Source organism: Pagrus major, chromosome 18 (genome assembly GCF_040436345.1).
Source record: "Pagrus major chromosome 18, Pma_NU_1.0".
NCBI lineage: Eukaryota > Metazoa > Chordata > Actinopteri > Spariformes > Sparidae > Pagrus > Pagrus major.
The window spans coordinates 21,977,976-21,997,356 of NC_133232.1; the positions used below are offsets into that span (position 1 = coordinate 21,977,976).

General features: G+C 42.2%; 1 protein-coding gene across 1 annotated transcript in view; it reads left to right on the plus strand.

Annotated features, from left to right (window-relative positions):
* The first annotated feature begins 4,199 nt into the window (after window positions 1-4,199).
* flt4 (fms related receptor tyrosine kinase 4) overlaps window positions 4,200-19,381 on the plus strand; it is a 46,813-nt gene continuing 31,631 nt past the window's right edge. The window contains exon 1 of the mRNA XM_073487324.1: window positions 4,200-4,390. Coding sequence (XP_073343425.1) covers window positions 4,333-4,390 — 58 coding nt within the window. The 5' untranslated portion in view covers window positions 4,200-4,332. The remainder of the gene's footprint in view (window positions 4,391-19,381) is intronic.

Sequence of the window (19,381 nt, forward strand, 5' to 3'; positions counted from 1 at the left end):
GTTGAAAAGTGATACACAATTACATATGCTGTAATTACCAGCTACGGCAGCATCGGCTGATAATGTTTTCAGTTTGTGAGTCTGTGTGTGTCATCATGGCAAAATGTGTTCCCAACAACACCTTTTTTTTGTGTGTATATGAGAAAAAAAAATGACAGCTGTGTTCAAAGATGGGTGAGATTAACTACTGATGCTATGTACGTGGTAAGTAACAAGGTTTGTCTCATAAAGTGAATTGTTTTACTGTCATACACCAGAGACAATAACAATAAAAACATGAATTACAAAAAATACAATCAAAACCATGCAAGATGCAGTCGTGAAACTTTACAGGTGTGTTGTTGAGATCAAAATGAAGGTCAAGTTTGGTCTGACTCATTATAATGTAGTAGTCATGGCGAATGACTCAATGGACCTGCAGAGAATTATCTCCTGACTCTGCAGTTCCCCTGAGCTTCATAGTGCATTTCAGTGTCTTTTAGCTTATTGTTTTTGTTTAATGTTGTGTAACTTTAATGCTTTGGTTCACCTTTACCGCTCTGATGAACTGTTTCCAGCAAATAAAGCTCTAATAAACCGCCTGCCCAGCCACAAAGAGCGGACAAAGTTGGCAGTTAGCTGGTTAATATAGTGGATCTTTTAGCTTGCCATAACTGATGACTGATAGTGAACTTGACCTAGAACCAAAAAGAGATTTTGGCAACCTCAATCAAAACAAACCAACAAAAACACACAATCCCCCCCCCCAAAAAAAACACAAAAAAAAAACAGTGACAGCTACTTCAAAGTAGCTTGGCAGAGCGCAGCGTTGTGCACAGGCCCATGGGCACGAGCTTCAGTGAGGGAGTGAGCAGGGTCGCATGCGTGCTCCACATCCTTCCTATGATAGTAGCTGCGGATCAGTAATGTGTTTCCTGACCTGAGGATGGGCCGGACGGAGTGCTGGCACTTCAAGGACGGGTCCTTGAATCCTCAGCTGTCTCTCAGGAGCCAGCAGGATTATGAACCAAAACCTTTTCATCTGACGCAGCAGAGGCGATCATGCTGTCCTGCATGAGGGCTCGTTGTTTGTTATCGCTGTTGTCTGAATGGTTCATCTTAACACTTATGTGTACAAGTTTATTATTTTATTGGCCACTCAAGTGTTTTCATGGGTTTACGACATTATCTGTTTTGTATTCGTAATGAGATTTGGTAACTCCCTGGACGTGGCTTTGTTAGACCATCGACACGATTTAGTGTGTTTATTTTCCTCTGAAGCCCACGGCGCTGTGGGGCTGAAACCAGGAGAACATTTTAATTACAACCATTCAATCACAACATTGTGTTTTAAGGTCAGAGAGGTGGCTCGCCGTAAGGGATCTGGGGTGGAACACATGCCCACAATAACACTCAGTGCTCCTTTGACTCTGTTATTCCACACACTCCTGATGTCGGGCTCTCTCTGGCTCAGGAATAATTGAAAATAACATAATCAGATTGAGAATTTTCCCTCATATATATTTAATCTACAGCTGCTGTTGGCTGATTGTTGGACTGCTGCTCAACTGCTAGGAAGTAGTCTTGAGTCAGCTAGTATTATTATTGTAATAATGGGTTTCCAAGTACATATATGGCATGCTATTGATTTTACAGAACATTGCATGGTGCTGTAAAGCAGACCTGCCTGGGATTGATTATTCTGGCTTTGAATGGCCAGGCTGCTTCTTCTATTCCTCTGAATCAGACAATCTGTGCGTGTGTTTGTGTGCTCAATCATCCAAGTGCACATCTCTTGTACCCTCTGACTTTTTATATCAGAGTGTGTATGGTACATGGGTTTTCAATTTTCAAAATCCCTCCCTGTAAAATAAAACCGGGCAGATAACGGCTCACTACGGGCGTGTTGTGCTCTTAGTACATGATTTTCATTCCCACCTCGGTGGACTCCTGGTGGATGGATTGCGTGGGCGGACGGGGTTAACAGGACTTGGACCAGGCTGGAAGAAATCTGTGCACTTTAGTTTCACTGGAGGCATCGCTACATCTGACCCCATGGAAGAGTTATTGCAGACTTTTAATAGTGAGCTTCTCCCAGGGCACCTCTGCTCAGCTTTGGTTTGTTGAACATCTGCAAGGATTTGTGTTCATAAGCACAGAAGATAACTCTTTCTACCTCAAATGAATGGAAGACTTTTGACCTGAGCAGATAAAATTGCATTGAGAGACCAGATATATTGTTTGGTGGATTAAACACAGCTGACCAAAGAGGGAAATATCAAGTAGTTCTCTTCTAATATTCCTCCTGAGGCTGTGTCTACCTCACTGTGGTATGTGTTCACTTCACTTGTTTTGTAACTCTGCTGTATTCCCGTGGTGGCTTTCTGATGGCTTTCTGATGGCATTAGGATTACCTGCTGTGCTTTTTGGATGTCATGAGGGGATTTAAATGCCTTGAAAACAATCCATGAAATTCAAATCAATATCAAACAGTTTGGTACTCAAGAAACAAATGGAAATCCGCAGCAGCTACACCACAGCATGAAATCTCTCCTCACAGAGTTTGAAGCAGGGGTGCCTAAACTTTTTCACTCAGGGACCAAAACTGAAACTTAATGGTGGGACACGGTCCAAAAGCAAACACCTATTGTATTGTATTGTAAAAAATTTAAAAGGATTCCAATTTCCCTTAATTGACTGACTTCCTTTGCAAAGTGTCACTCTGCCCGCTGTGGTCAGATTATGTAAAGATAATAAATAGTCAGTCCTCCTACATGATTAAAGGGCATTTTACCTCACAAAAGAAAACAGCATAAACATTATTATATTTATTTTAAATCTATTTTAAAATTGTGCTTAGCTTGAAACAACTGGGAAAATTTAACCTTATGTCGCGCCAACTGTGGCCCAAGGGCACCTCTTTGGGCAGCCCTGGTTTAAAGGGTAAGTTCACCCAAAAAAAAATAATTATGTCATTGTCGATTCACCTCCATGCCAATGTAAAGTCGAGTTAAATTTTGTAGTCCACAAAACATTTCTGGAGCTTCACAGCAAAACAGCTTTGCAGCATTCTCATAAACAACTGAAGTACATGGGGACTTGTTTTTTAGGTGTAAAAAACACTGGGAAAAAAACATAAAACATCTCCATACAGCTTGTCCGGCATCACCAGAAGCCCGAGATCCCAAATTGAATCGAACAGACTTTATTTACACCCTCAACGAGTGGCTGAGTTCATGCATTCACCTCAGATGGTGTGCATGCTAATGCTTTTAGCTTAGCAGCCACAGTGAAGATTTCAGCTTTAAAAAGGGTGTAAATGAAGTAGAGACAGATCGTCCGGCATTATACAATCCAAAAATCCCAGATTGACTTGAAAAGACATTATTTATACCCTTTTTTAAGGCAGAAATCTTCGCTGCAGCTGCTAAGCTAAAAACGTTAGCATGCAACCCGTCTGAAAACTCAACTTCCCATTGAAGGTGTAAATGACTTCTCTTCAAATCAATCCGGGATCTCTGGGCAGCTGGAGACTCTTCTTATGCCGAATGAGCTGAATGGAACAATTCTATGTTTGTTTTTGGTTGTTTTTTTAGTCCTCATCTACTTCAGTTGTTTGGGAGAATGCGGCAACATTGTTTTGCCGTGAAGCTCCAGAAATGTTTTATTGACTAAACAAACTTTGCCTGGCTTTCCATCAGCATGAGGGTGAGCAGAGAATGACTAAAATGTTCACTTTTTGGGTGAATTTATCCTTTAAAGTTTTCTTATTGTACTTTATGGTGTCCCATAATGATATAGAATGAGATGGCACTACTTTATTATCCTCTATAATGTCATTACTGGGTGTTTAGCGCAGAGGATGAAACGCATGGGGTCTTGCAGGAAGGAAATTTGTCATGGATGTTAGCAGACCCCCCTCACTCACTCTCTCTCTCACACACACACACATTCACCCCACACCCACCGACACACACCCCTCCAATTCAGCTTGTTTTATGAACTGGATGGATGGATGGGTGTGCATGCGCTCCAGTCACGAGCAAAGGAAAAAGGAAATCATTGTAAATCCCATTCAGTGCCTTGTGCGTCCTTTAGACAAAAAAGACGTGTTTTGTCTCTCTGCTCTCCCCTCAGCTTTCCGTCTCTGTGTCCTCTGTGTGCTGGGTGCAGATCATCAACATCATCGATTGGTCGAGGTTCACCTGAGTTTTTTTTTTTTTTTTTCTTCCCCCATCGGACATTCATCCAAAGCGCCTCTCCACTGTCTCCACGCGCGTTAAAACTCACTTTTTTATTTTTGAAAGGGAACACCGATCAGGCTTCTGCACTTTCTGGACCGGAGATCTGGAGATGAAGACAGATTTCACGTTTTTCTGTCGGACTTGGATTGGAATAGCGTATGCCTCAGGTGAGTGAGGAGACTTCTGCAGTGAGCGTGAAAGTTTGGAGCGCACAACTTTTTGGGTGAAGGGAAAGGTCGAGCGGAGTGTTTGCACTGACGTCCAGTAAATAATTGATCCGATGTTGATTTGGGTTATATGTCTAGACAGTTTTATTCACGTTGAACTGAAGCCAGGTCGATCCGGAGTGTATCCTGTAGTTTTCTGTATACTTTCTGTTCTTTTAATTGCACATGGAGCTGGATTTTACTTTATTCCAAAGCTGACGCATCATATCCAGTCAAAAACATGAAATACTCACTCGTTAACCTGCTTTGCGTCACTTTGAATCACCTCAGTATTCATGAGTAGAGCTATAAGCGCACCTTTCATCACTAAACATGATTGAAAGTTTCTCTTTTTGCCTCCAAATGTGGGACTGGATTAATAAGGAACCCAGTGGGAGTCTCCAAGTCTACATGCAGATAGGCACTAGGGGGAGGCATGCTGTTGTTGTGTTTGATGAAGATGCAGCTGTTAATTGGTGATGCTACAGTAAAAAGAGTCGTTTTCTGTTAAGTTTGAGTGGCACATCACCTTGCATGTATGTATGTATGTAGGTCACATAGTGGGAGGAGAGCTGACTGATCTGGACTGGACTGACATGTGGAGGGAGGGAGGGAGGAGGAGGAGGGGATGGGGGGGGGGGGGGTGAGATCCCTTCAAATCATCTAATTTATGTAATCTTATTTTTGTAAGGCGAGCAAAAGGTGACAGAATGTCGCTCGCGTCCAGTCTAAATCGACTTGTAGAAGTGAGACTAATAAATCTAAAGCATGTTGTTTTCACTGCACAGTTTCATACCAGACACTTGAACAGGGCCTTCTGATTGTCCGTGTTATCTGTTTGCAGTTTTTCTCACTGAATGTGTACATTTGGCTTGTTCATCGCTGATTGCTGTTGAACAGCTGTTCATAAAGAACAGGGAATACTTTTGCGAGGGGCAGCCGCCATATGGTTTATCCGAATCATGACTCCGCGGTGGTGGGATGACTCTCGCTCCTTTCATAAATATCACTGAGCTGTGCTGGGTGGGTCACATACATCTGCAGGAACAGATACAGAGTGATTTTTCAGAGAGGAATGAGGATCAATGGCACCACAGAATCCATTTTCAGGGGAATCACTGCACTGATTTTCTAATGTGCGACAAATGCGTGCTCTTTTCACCTGGCTGTGTGTTCTCTAAAGGCTCTGTCCAAACTTTTACAGTGCTCGAAACAAAGAGAAAAACTCAAATAACACTTCCCAATTAAATTCACAATGTGTATCTTGGCATTGTGACGCTCAGCCTGACATTTCTGTCATCGCACATACCTGGTGTGCCTATTAGAAAAACATGTCTGGTGTTATCTGTTAAAAGACTTATTTGCAGCCCTGTTAGTTCGGCAAAACAGGGAGCCCATCTTTCTCAGTAGAGGCACAATATCTCAGTATCTCCTGGAGGCAGAAGGAACCAGAGATGCACATTTTTCAATTACAGCCTCGCAGTATGTTCCTGGGAGACTGAGTGCCACATTAAGGTGGACATGTGAGGGAACGAGGCCCATGTTCTAGCTCAGTTTTGCAGCCTTTCGCCCACCAGTTCAGATTGTAATGAGCTTTAAAAATGTATTATCATTAAATGTTTTTCTTTTAATAATAATAAGGAGGGTTGAACATAGTTTTGACGCATATTTTCAGTCTACTTTTTGCAGAGCACGTCACAACTCTGAGATAGAAATGATGGACCTTGAACGCAGCAATTTGCCCTTTGTCCGTGTTCTAACTTTAAAAATCTCTCATTGAATAAATTAGGCACTTTTAAAAAGTCTTGTTCTGACAGCTCACAGCTCATATTTTAAATTCTTTATCGTGAATAGCTCAGATCTGTCTGAAGGGGTTTCTCAAGGGTCAAACAAATGTCTGACATTAAAAAGACACTTCTGAGTCGGAGTCTGACGCAAGCATGACGAGACCGCTGGCTTCTTCGCATTATTATGATCGCGGGGGAAGATTGAGGGAGAGTGGATTGTAGACCTGCCAGCCCAGAAGTCAATGTCATTTAGGGGGAGAGGGTACAATTTACACAGCAGCTGCATTTATGGAGCTCCAAGTTTTCCACCCTGAGCCATTTCCTACCATCTTCCTGTCGCGCTCCGTCTCTGGCTTGAATTATGTTAGATCTAAAACATTTCTGACAGAAATTCTGTTGCATTTAAAAATATTTGTGGTGCAACTTTCCTGGAATAGGATGCAAATGAAATGAATTAAGAATCAGTGATTGATACATTTCCTTTTTTTTTTTTGTGTAAGCATAATTGCCTATTGAAAACCTCCCCAGTAGAAGCCACATTTGAAGGCAGTGAATCATTTTTCTTCTCCAAAACTGAGCTGAGCCGAATGATCTTTGGCTTGCTCTGTGTCTTGGGTGCATAGTGTTGATATTGCTTTTAGCTGAGTGTTTTCTGTACGCATACCTCCGCATGATCAGATCATCCCAGAAATCTGACTCTCAACTCTGGGTATTATTCTAGTCGTCCACTTATAGAGGTCGAGTTGTTTTAGCCAACAATATCCCCTTATGCTCAGCGGCTGATCTCAGGATTCAACCTCAGGACCCCGAGGAGTGGACCCTCGGTGTCTGTCTTTGAATATCTTGTACTATCAGCTGGAAGGCAGCTCGGATGAGAGAGGAATGCTGCTGCTGCTCCATGTGGGAAGATCTGCAGTAAAGTCCAAATAAATAGGGAGTCCGGTGCTTCACTCATCACTGGCATGGCGTAGCAGGGCCCCTCGGGCATTTGTACGTCTCGTCACTCACTTTCTCATCATGCTGAGGCACCAACACCCCAAATATGACTAGGGCTGAGAGATAAGCTCTTTCAACACCAGGAATCTGCAGCAAGAGCCAAATATGTGTCTAAGTTGGTGCAAGATAGTTGATGAAAACCATCTGTGGCAATTTTGTTTTCATCCTTGTTTTCTGTGCCCAGTCTTTAGCAATGCTGACTGCATGAAGCTCGGGATGGCAATGTTGTTGGCTGCTACTTTAGTCAACACTGAAATATCTCAATAACTATTGGACAGCTTGTCATTAAATTTAATAGAGACATTCATGTTCCTCTCAGCATCAATTGTAATAATTTTGGTGATACCTTAACTTTTAATCTAGCACTAAATCCAGGTCAAAATCTCTCCAATAATTTGGTTTGAGACTAATTACCTGCAAAACTTTAAAGGTGCAATGAGCTGTTCTGGAGGACGATAGTTGATTGTTTAGTCTCATTCCCAGTGACTCGAATGTGACTCGACGATCAACTATCATAACAAGAATGGCACTCAGCCCAGCAGTCCCCTTTAATTCAATGAAGCCTTAAACTCAATAGCTGTATCACTCTAAATTAACTGCCTCACCATAATTTAAGCTCACCAGATCAAAGATCCATGTAAAATTGTACAAATTCATAGATATCAGCCACCTTAAAGGTAGGGAAGGCGATTCTGGAGAAAAACATATTTGATTGCTGAGTCTCATTCCCAGGTCATCAAATACTGATGTTGAAGTTGGTATTCGGCCCGTAAATCTAACCCAATGTGTTGGTATTTAACGACCTCGAACTATGACTCAACAACCAACTATCTTTGTCCAGAATCGCCTTCACAACCTTCAACACATTTATTTTTTTCATAAAGATTCATGCAATATTCCCTGAGACATCGACAAAAACACCCTATTTCATAATGTTGGAGAAAGTGAAAAAAAATCCCTGTATTTATCTGGATCCACACCAAAAGTTAACGGGTCTATTCTGAGCTGAGACCCATCATCCATCCAAATTTTGTGAAAATCTGTTAAGTAGTTTTTGTGTAGTCTAAACAAACCAAACAACCAACTAACAAACACACGGACACAAGTTAAAATATTACCTCCGTGGCAAAGACGAAGGAAGACGAATGATAGAAGAACTTGTGAGATGAATGACAAGCGAGAGCCAAAGAGAGAAGTTCAAACCCTTCACGCTTAATTACTGCACTGCACAGCGCAACATATGTAATATATAAATGTAATATAGAATATAAACTTAGCGGTAGCTTTAGTCCTGTTGTTGGTCTCTAAAAGGTCTTCTTACTGCTTGACCTTCCACAGAAAAAGAACAATTAGGTGTTTGTACAATTACTGCCCACTCATTAGGTTCTTAATAACTTTCCGAATCAATAGTGGCATTGTCGAAGTCTGACCTGCCTTACGGTCATTCTCTGGGTCCCCACTGTGCAAATGAAATGTCAGCCACAGCAGGCTCCCGTTTTGCTCCAGCAATTCAAATTTTTCTTAGCGCACTTAAAAACGCTCTCCCACACTTGGAATAATCTCCATGCAGAGGAAGGCTGACCTATTGATTTCTCTGTCCTTTCCATCATGCTCACACAGGCCTGAGTTTCATAATGCTGACGGTACAGCACAAAGACAGTCAGGGATTCATTTTAGTGATGTAACGCTCAATGAGCTCTTGAGCTATAGCCCGATGAGTGAATTAACTCACCCATGAAGAGGTGAGAGTGTGTACAATCATGTGGCGAGTGCTTTAACCAGGAAGATGAAATAAATTGTGACACAGCTGTTATTTATTGAGTGCTGCTGCACATTTGTCTGTTCCGTTAAATAATTAGAGCTTTTGAATTCACAGCTACAAATACCTCCCGCGGTGTTGACTTCACAAATCCTCTTGACATGCTAGAGGAGGCTAATTACATGAAATTCAGCACCTGTAACGACCAATGAAAAAACATTTATTGTAAGCTGTATTGGCACACGTTTCTTTGTGGCCTCTATTGCCTTTATTGGTCGGTCACTTCACACATGTTCTGAAGGCAGAAACTGGATCCTGGTGTTCAGTGGCTGTCAGACGGATATTATATCCCTCCAAAGTGCTAGCGTCGCTTAGAAACAAGCATCATTTAGACCTCTTATCAGTTATACAAGAGCCACCGACGCTATTACGTTCAAATTGCTACTCAGTCACCGGCAGCTGTTGTGACTTGGGAGTCCGTGCAGCGATTCATTGGTCACTCGTACCTCTTGCTTTGTCATTAGAGGTCGCTTGAGGTTCATGGGAAAGAGTCCATTGGCAAAGCCTGAGGAAATTGCCGGCTTCCCTCCCTTTAGGCATTCAGCACCATAATTGTTGACCCGGTACTCCCTACTTTGCCCTTGTTTTCTACGGCATGTTAAGCTGCCCCAGTGATTTAGCTCACTGGGACATCTGACACGGCAGCAGAGACTTGTTTATGGCCTGAATCTCCTGGAATTAGGTAACAAGCACAGTAATGGGGCTCCTCAAAGTTTGGCGTCTGAACAGTCGCAGCACGAGTTTTAGGAGCGTGCACGCCGTCACAGCAGGCTACGATGTTTCCCAACAGTAATGTCAGCGCCAGGAGCCGGGACAAAGCATTTGCCAGAATGTGCATGGTTCCCTTCTCAGCAGGGGAAGCCATTTCTCAGTGATAAAAACGATGACATGCAAAAAGTGGATCACCACAGAGGAAGCGCTTGAGTTGTCCGGTGTGCCTGTGAGGCAGGTACAGGAAGATTTAGTCAGGGACAGAGGTTTGAAACATAGGAAGCTGGCCCAGATGGCTTGTCGCCGCATCCTTAATTTCACACCCCTCCTCTGGCAGGATGTTGGAAAGGCCTAACTCCCCCCGACTAGTGGAGAGGACAGGGACGTAGTGGATGTCATCCTCCTCCGTAGTAACAATGAAATCAAAGCAGGGCTGCCAGTCAGACTGTCGCCTGGCTTTGGCCCGGCCTTGTGTCCAGATGACAGAGGAAGTGGACTTTATTTCTTTCAGGGAGAAGAGAGAGAGACAGAGAGAGAGAGGGGGTATGTTGTAGCCTGAGGCTGGCTGACTCCACATCCAGAGAGCAGGTCTGCTCCATGGCCTGCATGGCCTCCCGTTCCTCGCCGGACATACAACGCTATTTCAGAGTGCCTTAGCCTTGGCCCTTTGCCAGATACTGTGTCACTGAAATAACTGTGGCTGTGCTGTCACCTACATGTTTGTCTTTACCCCCCAAAGACCTGTAGAAAAACATGGCAATTCCGTTCCAGTTAATACATTTGCTGTCTCATTCAAGTCTCTTTAAACCCTTTCTAGTGAATTGAGGGAAATATGGAAAAAATCTTCCCTAGCATTTATAACCACAAAGCAACAGCAAATGCACCTAATTAGAATGACTATATCTGTGAAAACCGGTCTGTCTTTATGAAGGACTCCCACGTCGCATCCTTTGCTCCAAACCGAGACTCTGAGAAAAGCTTTATTTGTTTACACAAGGTTCCTTTTTTTCCCGTTCCTGTCATGTGACTGATCAGAGACAAAACTACAGAGGAGCGAGGAAAGACTAAAGGCAACATCTCTTCCACCGTCCATGAAAAAGGGAAGTGGGAGAAGCGTGAACATGATAAAGAAAACAGGAAATTTGCTCGCAATGAACATTGTGCCGCCTTTCACACAAGCTTTAATGTGCCCTGTGTCGTACCCTTGGAGAGAGAGGCTCTCGTCTCCATGTGTACCTTTGATGCGCTTGACTCCTGCCTGCCTTGTATCTGTCTGCTTGTCAAAGAAGCTTTACATTTTTAACTGGCTTAGTGTCTTATGGCAGCTAGGCGTCTTTCTCTGTGTGAGTGTGTCTGTGTGTATGATTTATCTTTAGTCAGCAGGTGTCCTCTATAGGCCGGGCAGTCCAGTTTCAGTATTCCCTGACTGTGACAAAACCACCAGTCTGAGCCATGAAGAAAGCTCAGCAGAGGATAAGATAGAGGCACCACATGCAGAGACATTTCAATCCGCCAAAGATCTACTGTGTATACTGCAGTACTCCCTCTTGAGCAGTTCTACAGTTAATTTTGCCATAACTCTTCACAAAACAAGCACATCGTATGTTTGAATAGAGACAGTCGTTGGGTCTATAACTCTGCACAGCTACTTTTAGTAGAAAATGTTAATTACATCATGATTATCGTTTACAGAGAAAGATAAAGGCACGCTGGAGTAGCATCATTTAAAAAATTCATACACTGCGCACACACACTCAAAGTCATCAGTGGGGGCAGAAAGCAAGTCATCTGAGAAGTGGCTTTGTTTATTTGTTTATTCCACCTTGCCGTTCTGTATTTAGGCATTGTTGCTTCACCTCTGAACAGCCAGCAAAGGTAGTAACAGCAATGAATTGACGTCTGTGTAGAAAGAGTGAGCCTTCAGGATGGGACAGTGTGACATTTTGACGACATATTATATGGGCAATCCGCAAGCAGCAGTTCGCAAACAGCAACCAAAGATGTCTGCGAAATGAGGTGACAAGGAGGTCCGGGAACTCCTCACCCTCCAAACAGAGGATGATGACAACCGACATGTAACAGGTACAAATCGAGAAGACACGAGGAGCGGGGTAAAAGGCACAGGGCACACAGGAGACAAAGGACTGATGTGAGGACGAGAACAGACGAACCACCAAAGAGTGAGGGAACAACACAGGCTTAGATACAAAGTAAACTAACGAGGGGCTGAGGTGTAGAGACAGTGGGAACAGGGCTGATGTGAGGGTGAAGTTGTGTAAGGTAGTTACGACGGGCCCCAGTGCAAGCTCTTGTGATGGGTACTAGTGCATTAATAAGAAATGATTTATTTGATTGAGTAGTTTTTAGAGTTTATACATAGATTTCTATGTTTTATGGAATAAAGGTGTGCTTCTGTTGGGGATTTCTGTGAACTATTTCACAAAAAAACAAACAAACATTAATGACTGAGATGGCTTTGCCTTTTCGAGGGCGTATATAGCAAATGGCACTGTTGATAATATATATCGTGGGTGTCTCCTTGAGGACAGGTGTATTTCCCAGGTGCCGATCTGAATCACTCACCAGGCCTTGTTCTCTGCCAGACACATTGTCGGAGGGCCCACCCCCTCGCCCCCAAGGGCCCCAGTGTAACTGCACTGCCTGCACTGTCTGTATTTACACCCCTGGAACGCCGACATGCTATCTAACATCACACACTGTGGCTGCATTATGCCACCATTGTTTGGCTCAGTCAGGGTCGATCTCTGTGTAAAAAGGGTTTGATTTGTGTGAATCTACTGCATTTTTGAAAGAGAAGGCTGCGGTTCCTTGAAGAAATTGTTAATTTCATTGGGAAATACACTAACCAGTTTTCTCTCCAAGAGTTAGACAAGAAGACTGATATCACTTTTACGTCTGCATGGTAAAAATAAGCACATCAAAATTCAAAATTGTTCCTTTAACTGTGGTGCCTGTCCCCTGGCTGGGACAAAAGGGAGACATTGTGGTATACATGTTCAAACACTTGGCCTGCTTCACATGGTTGGCAAAATCTTAGATGCAGCAGCTCTCTGCACCGTCAGACCTACATAAAGAGCTACTTTTAATCTTCCTCTGGTGTGCTCTTTGAACATTTCAATTGACAAGTAGCCAGTGGCACATCTTTCCTCCCTGTCAACCAGGTATGTGAGGCTGACGCATCAAAGTGAAGCCTAATGCACATCGTGAGCGAACAGGCACAATTGTCCTTGAAATATTCTGACTTCTGGCACTCAGCTCACATATAAGGACATCTGGCACTTCCATCATGACAGAGGCATGCAGCAGAGGAGACAGAAACACCAGCTGTGTGAATCCATGTGTAGTAAAGCCATCTCTATATGATTGCTGTCACATGGTTGGCATGTCTGAGCGCAAGACGGACCAAACGGTTTTCATCCTTTTATGCATTACATTTGCACTTGTCATTTCTCCTCTTTCATTGCTAATTTAAACAAACGTCACTCAGACCTTCATGTTTGCCCAGCAGACTCAGCTGGAGCTGGTGCAGGGTGTACACATTACTCCCACAGTTAGAATGGACTTTCAGAGAAATCACATTTCGCAAGAGCTGTGTCAAGTTTTTACAAGGACTTGTTAAATGAGCTGTTTGTCTAACACAAGATGACTGCCAATGAAAAGCTCCTTTTTTTTTTTTAAATGGTCAGTAATTTTTTAAATGGTCAGTAAATAATGGTAAATAATTTTGAAAATCCCCAGTGATCAGAAATATTGAGACCCCAATTAGCCGAATCACACAATTTATAAAGTCAATGGAGTCCCTTAAAGTGTTGGAAACCTGGAGAACTGGCAACAATTATTGCTTTTCTGTCAAGGACTGTTAATGGGGTGTTTTATCTGTCTGGAGGATTTTATACATCTAAACGTGTGTGTTTATGCCCTGTGTAATCCTATGATAAGAGAAGGAGTAAATCAACTTTGGAAACACTGAGTTTTATCTTTGTAGCTTAAAATGTGATGCTTGCTTTTTGTTAGTTGAAGCTAATCACCCAGAGCTGCTGCTTATCTTTGCACCACCAGCTGGAATGCATGGGAAAAGAGGGGAACCGAGCTCAAATATTTTTTTGGCTCACTACCCCTTGTTTTGTAAGGTGGTTGACAGCCAGCCAATCACCGTCCATTTGTGTTTTCAGGCCAAGCAATCACTCTGAATAGATGACTGTTGATTTGTTAGATGTTGTTTGCTTCAGAAAATTGAGCAAAATTGATTTAATTTCTGGGCCATGAGAGTGATTTATCTGATTTTTCAAATAATAGCTTTTAATTTACGTTACTGCTAAACATTTTGCATATCATACTTTTGTGTTTTAATTTTAAAAACAAAAAATTGTTCATTTAAAAAAAAGAATGATTATCTCACTCTATAAATGTACAATTTTAATATTTTTCAAATATAGTTTTTTTGTACAGTTTTTGACGTGTCAAAGACTATTTTTGTCTGCTGAAGTTAGCATGCTAACCAGCTAGCTCTGGCCTGTCCTGTCCAGTAATACCTCTTCGGACAGTCTGATTCCCGCTGTAGTTTCAGCTGGGAGATGTATGCGAGCTAGAGTTAGCAACATTTCGCAAACTCTTATAAATAAACTAAATAAAGTCACAAAATGTCAGGAAAGGTAATATTCTTACACACTACCAAACAGAACAACACAACCATACACCGTCTGAATTCATGTTTACCAAACAAAAACAAGCTAAACTGCCTCATTTACTCATCGTAAAACACACTCAATTCAAATAGAAACAAAATAAAATTCACTAAAAACGTCTTGCCAAACGTGCGTTGGCTGTCTGGTTCCAATCCAGCTGTTTCTCTCGAGCCAGTCAGCTAGTAGGGCCGCTTAGCTGCACGGCTAACTGCGCTAACTAGCTAACAGCAGCTACAGCCAAAGACCTCTGACGGGTGGATAATTCTCACGCATTGCACATTTAACTCGCAGGCGATATGAAATCTACGACAATAGATCAACTCTGCATTGATATTCACATTACGTTGTTATGAATTAATACAGTGCACTTTTCAAATCAATCTTCACTGATAGCTCGTTACAATTCAAGCATGATTCAAAAGTTTACTTGCTGATTTATTTTCATATCTCGCAGAAATTAATGGAAACTTTGTGGAAGGTTGAAAAAATAAAAACATAAAAGTATTCACTCAAAAAGGTTCAGCAATCATGTCAAGTTAATAGAAACTGTCGAGACGTTTTGTTTAATTTGCCTCAGACACTGTTGAGTCTGTCGTTTTCTTATTGAAGCTGCAACCTCGTGTACTGAAGGATAACACAGTCTCCTTAAACCAGAGTTCACAGCTGCAGCTCCACTTACTCACTGTCCACCTACACAACTGTTGACTGCTGACTGTCCTCCAGCTGAAAATGCTGTTGAGGAACAAGGCTTGTACAATATTATTTTAACTTCACTGTTTAATGCATAGTAAGATGAATGAGCCGACGGAGTGATAAGAGTCATAACATCTGTCACGAAACGCGGCAGGAAAGGTCGCGCTAGGGAAATGCATTTATTATCACGACAAGATATGCTATCAGCCGTGAACTTGTATGAATTGATGTGTTTGGTTTTCTTTGGCGTTCGCCCCACATAGCTGTACATTGGAGCAATGTGTGTTTTTAATTATATTTGACAGAATGCAAACAAATACTAATGGGATTTATGTTTTTTCAATCCCTAAACGTAGCTGATAGGCACACAGGCTTTCTGTATCTGCTGCCTCACAGTTTGGAAACATTGTGAATACATTTTCATCATAGGCGGACAGAGCTAGCAGGTCCTGCAGCAGTTACCTACAGCGAGGTGCAGAAATGCCTCCTGCCTGCCTCCCATCAATCTGAAGTGTCAAAACAGCAGAGAAGTCGGTGGCTGTTTTGGCCCGCAGCCACGTGTTACCGAGCACACGTTAAGTTATGACTTTGCACCACCTCCTTCAGCAGTTATGAGGGAGCCACTTAGGATGAAAGTGATATATAAGAGATCCAAAGACTTGTGGCTCAAACTCTTCCTAGAAATAGATTGTGTCAGAAGTGCTGAGCTCGCAGCACAACAGCTTGTTTGTCATGAATCGTATCAGCTTGAATGATCTGTTAAATGTTTTGCTTTACTTTAAAAAGCTTTGAGCTCCACTCCTTGTGGGTGTGATGTCTTCTTTGCCCTCCGGTGTGAGACGCTCCTGCTGTACTGAAATCCTTCCCTTCTAGTAAACACATCCTCTTCAGGTTTCTTTCCCAAATACACCTCCAGCATCTTGATGTCTCGTCTCTTGGGGCATGCCAGTCAGTCATGACATTTCCAAAAGATTTACAATTTGCATCCTGTCTGTCAGTGTGTGATCGCTCAGCTGATTGTGAGGGAAGCATCCATCATTCAGACTCAGCTGGGATTTGGCTCATCAGTCACTCAGGAAGGAAAATCATTTCACCCACGTCACTACACGTTAAACTGGATACCGTTCTAACTTAAACAGATCATCCACAGGCTTGTATAGACAACCGAGTGGGACGGGGGAGGTCTCATTTTTGACGTGACGATACAATCCGCTCATATGTGGCCATTAAAAAAGTGATTAATGCATGTAAACTGATACAAATTGTTAAATTGTTTACTTTAAGTTCAGGCAATTCAAATCACGTAGTGAAGGTTCGGTAACGATTGCACGGTGACTCGTCTCAGAATTTGTATGCCCACCCTTCTACCTTGACCCGTCAGAGCAACACTCATTATTCACACATAGCCTCGATAGGTTGAGGTCAGAAGAAATGATAGTTATTGTAAGAGTTTCAACAAATGACTAGTGCTATTGCTTTTCTGGTGAGCCTGAGGCATTCATTTGTCTGTCCTCCTTTCGTCTTATTTCTGTTCTCACTCGGGGGAACAACAAGCTGTAAACATGACATTGACCTACCGTCACCTTGTAAAGTTGTAAGCAAACTATCGCCTTTATACATCCAGAAAATACCGAGCACCATTAGCATTTATTTACAGATGCATGTCCATTCATGCAACAAAAATACATCGAGCATTCTTAAGTATTGGTTCAAGTATTGGTTATTCAGTTCAAATCAACTTTATGATGCTTTAACAAGGATTCAAGACAGGATTCAGGAAATAAAACTGAACTCTTTAACATTAACTACCGTACATACACACACAGGAACATAAGTAATGAAGAGTCCTGCTTACATTAAATTCCTGGAGTTTACGTCCAGCACGCTCAACAGGTTTGGGGCGAACGTTAACTTAAGCAGCTAGCTGACAAGGGTTAGGGTTAACACAAATACATTCCACTGACTAAAATAATCCCTCGCAGCTTAGCTAACGTGTATTTTAAAAAGTAAAATAACACTTTCACCTGCCTCAAAGGTCACAATGAAGTCCAAATGAAGACTGCTGGGCTCTACGACAAAGCTGTACCGTTAGCTAAAGATGAAGCAACACCGGGAGCGATGTTGAATCTAGCTCCTCAACACCAAAGATTCAAAGAGTATCCCTGAACACGAGCAGAGTAGTCTAAACGAGAAAATATCTCCAAAAACTCAAAAAATCTAACCCTTTGACACGTTTTTGTCTGAATCCAGATTTTTCAACTCTAGAAATTTGCTGTCTTTTTGGCTTCATTTTGAGGCAAAATGCTCCACTGTGGTCACCAGCTAGTCGCTAACTGTCTCGTTTACCAGAACCTCTATCACTGAAAACTATTGAGAGCTGTGAGATTGAACCAAAACAGTGAAGCTGTGCAAGAAAAAACAAAACAATGCGCTGAAAGAAGCTTAAAAAGCTCTGTGTCGCTGTGAAGAACTAAAGAGCTTTAATCCAATGCAGCTTTTAATGTTGTCAACATAAAATAATGAATATCTCACACTTTTCTTTTAAGTCTTTCAAATACTGTCTGATACAGGCTGTCAGGCTTTGATTTGTTTACTTCATCTATAGCTGGATGAAAACATAAAGATCTGCTGTCTATAGTGCACACAGCAGGGACTGAAATCTGGAAAGATGTGGGAGGTCCAGCACTCTTCTTTCTGCTATCCTTCAAGGTTCATCTCTCTTGTTTCCCTCCCGGAGTGTGTGTGAAGGAAATTTGCTGTTCCGAAAATAGTGAAGATGTGACCTGTCCTGACAGGAATTTCCTTTCACACTTTCCCCTTGTCCGCAGGCCTTGAGGTGGGCCCCTGTTGGCCCCTGTGTATGTTTCACAGACACCGCCCGCTGTTTGGATTTACAGCAGTTCAGGTGTGAGGAAGAGTGGACAAAGCTGTGTTGTGCTGCAGAGGGGTGGTGATGGGACTGAAGCTGGTGGCAGGGTCACATCTGAGCTGAGACAATATGTTAGGAAAACTTTGTGTGTCCTCGGGGGCAGAGTTAAACATCTCTGAAAGAGTAGGGAAGGAATACCCTGCTGGGAGCCAAGCTGGGAGTGATTCATGAACTGCCACCACTTCTCACGTCATCCCCTAAACATGTTTGTTTTCTGTCAGCATGGCGATGTCAGCTGTCCTTGTTCACATTCGTGCAAGTGTTGTATTGTGGTTTTAAATAAGCATGATATCACTTTTAATATCCGAGCAAAGACAAAAACAGATGGTGCTCGGTGGCTGCGTTGTCTCAGCTGTGATCCCCAGCAGAGATGAACACGGATATTTGAATTGTGAATCGATATATTATTAGTATAAAAGAAAGTGAGAGGGTCAACACCAGCAATAATAAAGCACATGGGAATAATTCAATATTTTGGGAAATAGGCTGATTCGCTTTCTTTCCAAGAAATAGATGAAAAGATAAATACGGCTGTATATTCGAGTGCCAGCGGCTGGTGAAAAGAGCACTCCACCAATTTAGCATTGCTGTCCTGTAACGCTGTCAGACTCAACGGACAAAAAAAGTGTCACAATCGATGCAGCAGAGGAAGAAATGTCATTTTTATTCCATGCATTCTTCTTCCTTCTCCAAACCTGGTGCATTACCCACAATGCAACTTGTCTGCTGGAAGCTCAGTCAGGGATAAATGTAGCCTCAAGCAAAGGTGAGGAGTGGGCTGACTCGCCACCAACTGATTGTTCATCTCATTAAATGCAAAGTTGTATATTTGAATATTAATACTAAATATGTATACATACAGTCAACTAGTTGCTGGTGATATTGGTCCTCTGACTCTTGGCAAGAAAGTAAATAAGTTTATTTCCCAAAATGTCTAAGAAAACTGAATAAAACTAAAGAAGATTGACTTAACATAGTAAAATATACATTTAATTGTACAAACTTCACAAATGTCTGAAAGTTTCTGGGAAAATATTGTGCATTTTTTCATATATGCAGGAGAAAAGTGTCCCTGAGTATTGTCATGCCACAGTGTAAAAAAATGGTTGGCATCTCATTTCTATTGTACGGAAGACAAGAACCGCCATGTATGCAATTATTGTTGTCCTGGGAAAACATGTTTCAGCCACAGGCACACTATACAGTATGAATGATCATCATGAATCATGACGGTCAGCGTTTCCATGTTTCAATATTCGAAAAGCTAAATGAAAACATGAAAATATGACGAGATGAGAAACAATGATCTTG